At 61.2% G+C, this 10,809-nt stretch overlaps 1 protein-coding gene across 1 annotated transcript in view; it reads right to left on the bottom strand.

The window, feature by feature from the left end:
- ADCY7 (adenylate cyclase 7) overlaps window positions 1-10,809 on the bottom strand; it is a 31,473-nt gene that overhangs the window by 2,713 nt on the left and 17,951 nt on the right. The window contains exons 11-21 of the mRNA XM_007459478.1: window positions 8,428-8,619; window positions 8,030-8,064; window positions 7,432-7,515; window positions 7,215-7,287; window positions 5,867-5,964; window positions 4,849-4,933; window positions 4,324-4,449; window positions 3,376-3,474; window positions 2,161-2,354; window positions 1,160-1,247; window positions 633-788 (exon numbers count right to left, since the gene is read on the bottom strand). Of these exons, the coding sequence (XP_007459540.1) occupies window positions 633-788; window positions 1,160-1,247; window positions 2,161-2,354; window positions 3,376-3,474; window positions 4,324-4,449; window positions 4,849-4,933; window positions 5,867-5,964; window positions 7,215-7,287; window positions 7,432-7,515; window positions 8,030-8,064; window positions 8,428-8,619 (1,230 nt within the window). The remainder of the gene's footprint in view (window positions 1-632; window positions 789-1,159; window positions 1,248-2,160; window positions 2,355-3,375; window positions 3,475-4,323; window positions 4,450-4,848; window positions 4,934-5,866; window positions 5,965-7,214; window positions 7,288-7,431; window positions 7,516-8,029; window positions 8,065-8,427; window positions 8,620-10,809) is intronic.

The following is a 10,809-nucleotide window of genomic DNA, read 5'->3' on the forward strand; positions in this document are numbered from 1 at the left end:
GGGGGAAGGAGACGGGAGGCGATTCCTCGCGCTCCAGGAGCAGATGCTGGCTGTACATGGGACTCAAGTGGGGGCCGTTACAAAATAGGAGATTCCAAATAAATGTGTCGGGGAGGGTCAGACTCAGGTTGGTTTTGGGCTCCTTTAAGTACCCTGGGTCTGTACAGCTGGGCTTGAGAACCCGTGGATAGCAGAAGGTAGCAATCAGGAGGCCTGGGTCCCATGCCCGCTGGGCCTGAGTTTCCATAGATAAAAAACTCTCTGCTACATAGAATTGGTAAAAATGCATGTTTTCATCAACAGATGGTCCAGACTGCAAATACCTGGACATTTGATCCTTGCAACCATCCTGCCAGCCAAGTACTATCAGCCCCATTTTATAGATGTGAAAATCGAGGCCCAGGGCAGTGAGAGATCTTGTCCACAATCACACCTGAACCCTAGTCTCCGATCCAGAGCCTGTGTTCTTACAGCTAACACCACACATTGTCTCCTGGGCGCCATCAGTGAGGCCAAGAGCCATGGAAACCAAGTGCAGAAAGCACCCTGTAGCTATAGTGCGTCCCTCCACGGGACTGCGTCTGTACCTTCAGTTTCCCTGCCCTAGTGACTGAGCGCCCTCTCACCCACACCTCATTTAACTTGTCACCAATGAAGTGGGCGGCCACGTGCGCTGGCAGGACATTCTCTAGAAGAAGGCGGTTCACATTCTCCATGGTTTCAAACTCCTCGTGTTCCTTCTTGAACTTCCTCTTCCACAGACAGTCCAAGCGGCAGTAATAGTCAATCTGCGGACAGAAGGGGACGTCGGCGTCCCGGCAGCAGTGAGCGGGGGCACAGCGCACTCGTAACCCTGGGGGCTACGGAGCCGGCCCATCAGCACTCCAGCCTGTGCCCCTGGCAAATGTCCCCAACTCAACATCCGCACCCCAGTCAGCCAAGTGACCCACAGGATTAAATGGCACTCGTGTCCTGATGGGAGGTAAGGACACTTGCCCAGGACCCCGACCCAGGGACCAGAGCTCCCCGAAAGACTGCAGTCCTGTGTGCTGCTCCAAATCTGAGGCAGCCCCAGCCCCACCCCCGGCCTCTCCAGAAAGAGGTACAAGCAGCCAGGTTGAGCTAGGGATGCAGTGGGCGCCTGCCTCCTGGGCCGTACCTGTCTGGAGAGCATGATGAGGGTGGTGTAAAACAGGACCAGGTAGAAATTGATCATTGTCTTCAGATCCCATGAACAGGACGGGGAGCTGCCGGATATGAGGGGAAAGGCAGGCGTCATCTCCACTTCCGCCCAAAGCCCCCCACGTTCAGGGGATGGCACGAGGCCCAGACGCAGGGCCAGCCCACGGGACAGTGAACAAGATGGGAGATCGTTGCCCTCGGGGCTCACGTTCTCAGGGCTGGCAAACAGGACGCTTCAGGCCGTACAGAAGAGGGAAGCACAGTTGACAGGGAGGTGACAGCTGAGCTCACACCTGGGTCTCAGGAGACAGTCATGGCGAAGTCTGAAGGAAAGCACTCTAGGCAGGCAGGGGAGCGGCCACAGGCAGCCAGAGCTCCTCGAGGTGAGCAAGGCTTGCAGGTCGGCAGAAGCAATGTGCAGGTGCAAGCCAGATCCACAGGAGCACACCTCGTTCTGGGTCCCCAGATTCCTGCCCTTTAGCTCAAGGGGAGCCAGGCCCCCGCTCCTCAATCCACTTGAGGCCCAGAGCCCCCAGAACCACGCACACGCCAGCCCCTCACATCAGTCTGGGAATAGACCAGAGCCAACTGCTCTCTCCAGAGCTCTGGAGACCCAGGACATGGCTCAAAGCAGGGGACTGGGCTAGAGCTGAAGCCTCCGCCTCCCACCCCCAGGCTGGCCTAGAGACAGGATCACCCAGGTGGCCTCCGGGGACCGGGGACACCCCCTGCAAATCAGTCACACTGAGCTCTGAGTGCTGCAGACCCAGGGCCTGAGCCCATCACTTCCCCTTCTGTAAAGTGGAAACCATGCCACCTGCCGGTCCAGCCCACAAGGTGTCCGGTCCAGAGGGGACTGTGAATGCAAAAGCACCTTAGTTTGAAATGACACTGAGCCAAGACAAAAAGTGCTACAATAGGCCACAGTCGAGACAGGCACTGGGCAGGGGTCCCGGCAGCGTGGGGTCTGGGCCCCACCTGAGGGTGCCATTGGTCTTGGTGAGGTTGCCCAGGCTGTGGCCACAGCAGTCCCACTGCCAGCACGGGGAGATGTTGAAGAGCACCAGGTAGGCCACCAAGGCCACTGTCAACAGCACGACCTTCAGCTCCAGGCTCATCCGCAGGAAGACAGAGCAGGCGATGAAGGCCAGGATGCAGCTGCAGGTGTAATACTGGGGAGACGGGAACGTCGGTCACCCCACCATCTCCCGTCACCAAGAGGCACCTCCCGGATCAGAGGTCACCCAAGGGAGGGACACCTTTAGCCACAGAGGAATCCGTGAAGATCCAGTGTGTCTTCAGCACCACTCTCCTGCCTCACTGACCTCCCTTAACGAACAGCAGGCAACGGAATCTGAAACCTTCTATATTGTGTTGTTTTTACTATATTTTTACTTCCACTTACGGCAAGTGAACTCAAGGAAAAAGAAACGCAGTAAATAAAAATGCAGGTGCTGGGGAGGCTGTGACAAGGTCCAGGCAGTGATCTGAGTTCTGCCATGAGCCAGTCCCTCCCAAAGTGCATCTCTGCCCATGTTACTCTCCTGCTCAAGAGCATGCTGTGGCTCCCTACTGCCCCCAGAATAAAGACCAAGCTCTTCACCCTGGCACTCATGCTCCACTGGAGCTGGATCTAACCTACCTCTGGCTTCATCTGCCAATCCTCCCCCACCCCCTCCCCGTGACACGACCACCTGAAACCAACTGTGCCCACTACCTGCCTTGGCTTTTTTTCGCTGTCCCCTCTTGCAACCCCGGTCCCATAACCTTTCTGCCCTTTAGAGACCAGCTCAAATTCACCACCACGCCCCTCAAGTCCCACAGCCCTCATCCTGTCCGGGAGGGTGCTCCAGGCACAGCTTCTGATGTCAGCCCACCTGGGCCCAGTCCTGGCTCCACCGCCCATGAAGCAAATCTGTCAGCCTCCCTGCGCCCACTTCCCCATCCATGAAGTGGAGATCATGACGAGCGTGGTCAGGAGACAACCACCAGCACAGGGCGCTCCCACCCTCTCACCTTGGACCCAGGCGCCAGCACCTGGACCCCTTAGCCCCACCCGGCCCTGCTCTGTCGCCTCGCCTGGGAGCAGGGGACTCGGCTCTTCCATGCCCATGGACTCCGGTGCTCAGTGTGTTCTGAGCACGCAGGGGCAGTCTGAGTGAGGGCACCAGGAGCCCCGAGGGACACACTCACCGGGAGGAGCTTGCACAGGGCCCTCTCCCAGCTGCTCACGGCCCCCGGGCCCGTCTCGTTCCCAGCAGGCAGCCCTGGGGCCGGGAAAGGCATCAGCGGCTACGGAAAAGACAGGTACCTGTGAGGGGTGGTCCAGGGGCTCCAGGGTCTGCCCCGGATGGGCAGGGCTGGGGACCTGGAGGGGGCAGAGGGCAGGGCCGGGGCCTCCGAGAGCACCATGGGCATCTCCTGCCAGGCCCGGCTCTAAGCCTGGCCGGAGCCTCTGTGCCCCCGACATCCCACCACAGCTGGCAGCTTCACTGCGGGACGAGGGAGCCCAAGGAAGGCACAGGGACGCCACCCCAGCGCCTGACTCGGGGCGGGGGCAGAAGCTGGGAGCAGCGCTTTCAGTGAGCCCCCTTCTCCGCAGGTGACGCTGAGGGAGGTGGTCACAGAGTCCCTAGTGCAGGGGACACGGAGAGGGGAGAGACGCTGGCTCTAAATGTCGGAGCAGGGGAGGTCCGGGTGGGACAAGCGCTGTCTGAGCCCAAAGCACACAAGCCCGGCCCGAGAAGCAGGGCCCAGGCGCCCCCTCCAGCTTGCGCCCAGGGCTGCTCATCCCCAGCGAGGAGACTGGGTCCCAGAGAGGCTGAGACAGGACCTCCTCAGGGGCTGGAAAGAAAGACCGGGATGTCAAGGGCACCGTGGTGGCCCTGTGGGGTCGGCCACGTGAACGCTCTGGGGGGCCCCAAGTCCTCATGTGACAAACACAGGGTGAGGAGCTCAGAGCCGCCACAGGAACCTCACAGGGCTCTGGATACGGCCACACCAGATGGGCTTTTAGGCAACAGGATTATAGGATTCTAGAATCCGGAGGTCCCCAGGGTCAAAGACTGCTCCCTCCTCCCTGGAAGCGTGCACGGCCCGAGGGGTCTTTGCCAAGCCTGCCGTCCTCGCCGCAGAACCCACCAGGTTGACAACGGCGACGGCGAGCAGGCTGCCGATGGTCAGGACGGCCAGGGACACCCGCAGCAGGGGCTGCGTCTCCACCCTCTCGGAGATGGCTCGGAGCGCGCCCCGGGCTGGGCAGCACCTCTGCGGAATCACAGTGTCATCACCCAGCACCCACACCCGAGGTGGGGGGAGAGCCCGCAGAAGGCCTGACCCGGGGGCCCACAGCCCCAGGGCCCAGCAGAGCGAGAGCTTCTGAGAGCTCTGCTGGGGAGTCAGGGAGGGGTGCTGTGCCCGCCCGGCCCAGAGCTCAGGACACGTGTGGTGCGTAGACAGAAGGGACAGCCCCACCCTTGGGGCTGGGGTCAGCCACAGCCACTTGCGGACTACTAGCACATAGGACGGAGAGCCCTGGGAGGAGCCTCCGGACCGTGCTCCAGGCCGGAGGGGCGGGGGTCACAGGGCCGGGGCTCGCACCACCACAGCCCCGACACCTGGGGGGCCCGGCCTGCCCGCCGCCCGGTCAGGGGCCTCCCCACTCACCAAGAGCTCATGGGCAAAGCACAAGCCTAGTACCAGCCCGAGCACACAGGCCACCAGCCCAAAGGACACACCCAGAGCCGCCATCCTGGAGAGGAAGGAAAAGCCTAAGTTCTGGGGGACCCTCCGCCCCAGGCCAAGCCACCGGCATGCACCCCAGCCCCAGCGCCTCGGTTCTCCCTCTCCCCGTCCCAAACGGCGACTCTGCACTCAGCCAAAGGGGCACACTGCACCCCGTGGTCCAGCTGCCCCACGAACGACACACAAGGCCTGGCCGAGACACAAGGACCAAGGCCAACATCACACCCCGCTTTCCGGGCCAAGTACACAAGAAATAACTGATTATACAGCCTTCAGACTCTTGCCCGGCACACAAGCACCATCGAAAAGCGTTCCCTATTTCGTCTTTATTAAGCACATCTCGAACCACGATCCTAGTGGATCCTTTGGCCTAACTACCCTTCCAGAAGCCGCCAACTGGCTGACCTTCCTACCTCCCTGTGACCTCAGCCCCCTGCCCCCGCCCCCAGCAACAGAGCCCTTTCACAGAAGCGTGAATCTCAGCGGCTCCTGTGTACTGGCCACACACCCTGGATAAGGCATTAAGCCCCCCGGGCCTCAATTTCCCACACCTAAGAGGGAGGTGGTAGCAGCTACGGTTTTAGGAGTCTGCCCTTCTAGGACTCCAAACACCTAAGGCAACAGTCACAAAAAACTGAAATGCCTGAAGGGCCATACAGAAAACAGGTGACTTTGAAGGCAAGAGGCATCTGGGAGTGGGGAGGCCTGCGGCTTGAGCGAGCAAGCATGTTCAACTAAAACTAAAACTAAACGTTGGCAACTCCAGCTGTGGGGGCCACGGTGCCAGGTCCAGTTTCTGGGGCTCTGATGCCTAAAGGGACTAAAGGTACTAACTCTAACAGCCAGCCCCTTCCTGCAGGTCTGGTGGGATCTGCAAGGTCACCACCTCTCCTAGCCTGACCCCAGTGTGCCTGACCATCCGGCCCACCCCCCGACTGACCTGGGCATCAGCAGGGCATGGACGAGCAGGATGCAGATGAACACAAGGCCGGCACAAGCAAAGTAGTAGCGGGCCCGCGGGATGGGTGCCAGGCGGTACTGGGGGCGACAGAGACTCTGAGGGGTGGCCGGGCAGCCGAGGCCCCGCCTGCAGGGCAGGCTACTTGCTCTGACCCCCTTCCTGGGCTCCACCCTGGCTCGAGTTAATCATCTCCAAGAAAAACCTTACACCCCCTCCTTGACTTCCTCCCTTCCTTGACTGTTACATCATCACGAACAAACAATTTTCATCTGTTTCCATTCTGCAGTCTCTCTTTTATATTTAGAGGCGATACCTTCCCCTCCCCCACCCCGCCCAGGTCTCCGACTTCATTTCCAAGGTCCCTGTAAAGCCCATAGACCAAGTCCGTGGGCGAGAACCAAATGAGAGCTCTGGGGCTGCTGCGACTGGGGCTAGTGGGGGTTCTGTTCTCACCCCAAACCGAGGAGCACGGCCAGGCCTGAGCCCCAAGCCGTCAGGCGGGGGACCCGTGCTGCCCGCCCTGCCACACCCGGCACCATCTCAAGATCTCAGCCCACAGGGCTCCTGCCACAGATGAGCAAACCGAGGCTCAGGGAGCCCGGCAGCCTGTCCAGGTCTCACGGCCAGCAGGTGGCCCTCCAGGCGGCTCTCCTGGTGACCACACCAGCCTCCAGACCCCAAGCTCCCCATACAGGGAGCCCCCCAGTCCTGGAGGCTGAAGCGGCAGAGAGGTCCCAGCACCAGAGGGCCGTGGGCTGGGTCACTCTCTCAGGCCACACCTGAGGCCAAGATGCCCCAAACCTTGGGGTCGGTGACATGGGTACCGTCGCCCACCTTGGCCTGCAGGTGAGGGCAGAATGACACACGCGTGCCTTGGACGTTGCCAGAACCAGGAGGCTCTCGAAAAATAAGTGAATGGTCACTAGTGGGACACAAGCATGGTGTTACAGCAGCAAGAAGCGGGAACCGGTCAGGCCCTGTCAAACTGATACTGAGTTTGGGGCTTTTTCCTAAGAAGTGCAGAGCCAAAGGTGCACGCTGGCCCCTATCAGCACTGGCTGAGGTTTGGCATTTGAAGGGAGCAAAGTCTCCCAAACCCAAGTCGGGGAACCACTAACGGCGGGGTGTCAGGTGCAGGGGCGAGGCCAATAAGAGAACCCAAACAGGCTGCACTGAGCCCCGTCCCCACCCCAGTGGCAGCTGGAGCGACTCCCCAGCGCCCTCCCTGAGCAGACCTTCTGGGGGTGTTGGCTGCCCTGCGGCCAGCACCCGCCCCCCACCCCAGGCCTTGGAGCCCCTGTTTCTGGGGCTGCTCAGAGGTCCTCACCTCTCGCTCGAAGCCCTTCTCCAGGAAGATGGACCCAAAGGTGTAGAAGTCATCAGACTTGGAGCAGCAGGGTCTGTGGGGCGGAGACACAGGCAGTGAGAGGTGGCACCTGGAGGAGTCGGGGGGAGGGCGTGGGGGGGTCACCCTCAGGAGGCAGCACCACGGACACAGCCACTGGGCATGAGGCACAAGGCGAGCACACGTCTCGGAGCCTCACCTCGTGGAGCTGAGGCCCTCGATGGCTGACAGCATCTCATCATCATATGAGTCATCCTCTGACCGCCCCTTGGGGGACGCGCTTCTGGAATCAGACACCCGCAACGGCATCAGCCCAGGAACCTACATCTACTTGCCCAGAGGCAGGGGTGTGGACGAGATGACTCACCCAAGTGGGGTTCCCAGGTGCCTGCAGGAGGTCCCAGAGCCTCGTGCAGGATGGGGTAGGGACAGGCGGGTCTCACTGAGGCCCAGAGAGGACAAGCGAAGGCCCAGCATCACCCAGCCACCAGCAGCCCAGCCAGAAGCAAAGGGCAGACAGACCCCCCAGGCCCCGGTCCAAGGTCTCTTCCACTAAACCCCAGGGTTCCATCACACCAACCCCACTGACGCCACTACAGGGTGGGTATACAACAGCCACTCGATCATTGTGAAGTTCTGGTTCCTAAAAACACTCTGACCCAAGCCGTGGCGAAACCCATAGTCAGGGCTGGGCCTTGTAGAGCTGCCTTCTTGGACAGAGGCTGGTCAGGGCAGCCTGCCTGGAGGAGGTGACTGGGGCAGGACTTGGCCGGGGAGGCAGGGGACAGGGCACAAACCTGTCAGGGGTCCGGTGGCGCCGTAGGGGAATGGCCTGGAAGGGAAGAGAGGGGGAGACGGTTATTCTCCAGGACCCGGGGCCCTGATGCGCCTCACCGGACTGGGTCTATCAACTCCGGCACTCTCGGATGCAAGGACTGTCCAAGCTGCAGGCACCCAGAACTGAAACTGAACTTGGTCTGGAGAACCAGGAGGCCAGGGACATCCCCCGCCACCCTGGAGCATTCTCGAAATGCCTTCACTTCCCCAACCCCAGGAGGGAGCGAGGGAGGGCAAAGCCTGGAACCATCCTGCAGATGTGGAAAGTGAGGCTTGGCCGGAAGGACACCCGTAGCATGTGCTCTCCCGCCCCTGCCCGCGGCCCCTGCTCCCAGCTCTCTGGGAGGAGGGGTCCTACCTTGGGCCTCCGCCCGTGGGGCACAGGGGTCTCATTGCTGCTCACGTTCTCGCGTTGGTTGAGGTGTGCGAAGGGCCGCGCCGCCCCCCAGGACTCGAGGTAGCGGGTCATGCGCACGGAGGCCCGCATCTTCAGGGTCGCGTCCCCCTTGGACTTGGTGAGGTGTAGGCTGGGCGGGGGCGGCTGCTGGCTCTGCGGGCAGACGCAGACACGGCCTGTCCCCCCCCCCCCCGCTCAGCACGGGAACGGCCCGCCCCCATCCCGCTCCCCCAGAAACGCGACGCTGCCCAGAACGCTGGCCCATCTGGCGAAAAGGCAAAATGGCAAAACAGCTGCTGGGTCCGCAGCCCTTCGGGGACTGGTGGAAGCCCAGTGCTCTCCCTGGCTGGGCTCCGGGGAGGCCCCAGCTCGGGGCCCTGTCCCTGCCACAGGCACAACTGTGCACAGCCCCTCAGGCTCTTCTCTGCCTCCCCAGGGCAAGAGGTGGGGTCAGGCCCCAAGCCCGAAGGCCCCACTTGGCCCCTGAAGCTCCCTGGGTCTGAAAGCCCATCGGCCCCTCCCGGTGGACGCACCCCAGGGAGATGGCACCCAGGGAAGAAACCACAGGCATCCTGCCCTGCCCACCCACATGTGGCAGCACACGTCCTTCGTGTGGGAGCAGACAGGAGGAAGGGGAATGCTGGCCAACCCAGGGCTGCTCCCCACGGGGCAGCATTCCAGCGAGTTCCACTCGTACAGCCCCCAAACCACAGCATGGGCCCACTATCTGCCACAAGCCTGCCGCGGCCATGCCAGAGACATGGTGGCTTAGCCAGGCCCTGAAGGAGGGGCCCAGCCCTGCCTCCTTCCCCCCCAACCCCCCCACCAAGAACAACAACCCGCCTGGGACCATCCTCAGCTGGCGAGGCTGGACAGGACTGGAAAACGGGGAGGGAAGAGGAAGACCCCCAAGGCCACCAGGGACAAGCTCAGGCCATCTCAAGGCCTGGTGAGTCCCCGTAATCCCCTCACAGCCCTGCCCTGCAGGAGTCCCAGTCTCTGGCGGCTCCCACAAACACCCACACAGACCAACACCTACTGCCACAAACACTCGTTAAGCCATAGGCAGCAACTTTCCTGGAAACTTCTTGCCTCCTCCTAGGATAGAAACATTCTTAAACTCTGAGCCATGTCTGTCTGCCAGGCCAGAGGGAATGGCATGGAATTCAGTCCTTGTGAAGAGAGTCCCAGGGTCCTGAGAGTGAGCTGCGCCTTGTGGTGAGTGACCTGCCCTGGGGGTCTGGGGAGGTCACATTTCTCTGCCTCCCTCTCCACCATCAGCAACTCTGCCTACACGGCAGCCAGCTCTTCAAGTTCAAGTTCACTGCCACTTCTCTCTTAGGGCAGGGAAGCCAGACACTGTCCCTAAAAATTAAATGGGTCCTGAAGATCCATCAGTTCTCAGCAAAAACACATCTGTTCAGAAGCAGGGCCCAGGGAGGGCACCTGCAACCTGCACCGGCCACGGGCCCCCTACCAGCCACCTCTGGACACTCACCCCTTGGGGCACCTCACACACACGTAAGCCTACAGAAGCCAGAGCTGGGAAAGGACCTCCCCACCCCGCCTCGGCACGGTGCGTGCAGCACAGTCATGAGAAGAGATCAGTGTGGTCTCTGTGCGCAGAAGGCAAGGTCTCCAAGTTACGTCGCTGGTGAAGCAAAGTTCACACTGGTGGAGGCGCTACCGCCAGCTCAGCAAAGAGGCCAGAGGAGTCTTTCGCCCTCTACTTAGATGCGCACAGACACCTCTCACCACACGGGTCCCCGTCACGGGGGACGTGCCGGCGGCGAACAGGGATGCACGAAAAACTTTCTATAGCACACCTTTCATGCTTTTTGAATTTTCAACTATGGGAATGAATAAAATTAAACAAAGGTGGGGGAAGGTAGCGTTGCCAGATAAAAGACAGGGTGCCCGGTAAACCCTGCATGAGACACTCGTGCTAAAGCCTTCTCCCCGGTTCATCTGGAGCACGAGTCTGATTGGGCGCCCGCGGTCACACCTGCTGATCCGGCGGCCCTGCGGGGTGGGTTACAGGACTACGCCTGCCACCCCCTCAGGGTCAAGGGCTCTGCTGCATTCGTTCACAAGCTGTCTGGGGCCCTGCTCTGTACCAGGCGTTGTCCTAGGACCGGGGGTTGAAGCCTGGAGAAGAGGGGCCCCCACCCCGAGCCCCGTGGAGCTCACGCGGACAATAAACAGCAAAAAGGGTAAACACGAGCATTTGGGACAGAGGGCTCTGGGTGGACGGGGTAGCAGCGACAAGGGCTCTGCAGTGGAAAGAGCCTGGCAGTGGAGGGACAGGAGGCTGGCACGGGGCTGGGGAGGAAGGAAGCGGGG

The sequence above is a fragment of the Lipotes vexillifer genome, unplaced genomic scaffold, assembly GCF_000442215.2.
Source record: "Lipotes vexillifer unplaced genomic scaffold, Lipotes_vexillifer_v1.1 scaffold342, whole genome shotgun sequence".
Classification (NCBI taxonomy): Eukaryota; Metazoa; Chordata; class Mammalia; order Artiodactyla; family Lipotidae; genus Lipotes; species Lipotes vexillifer.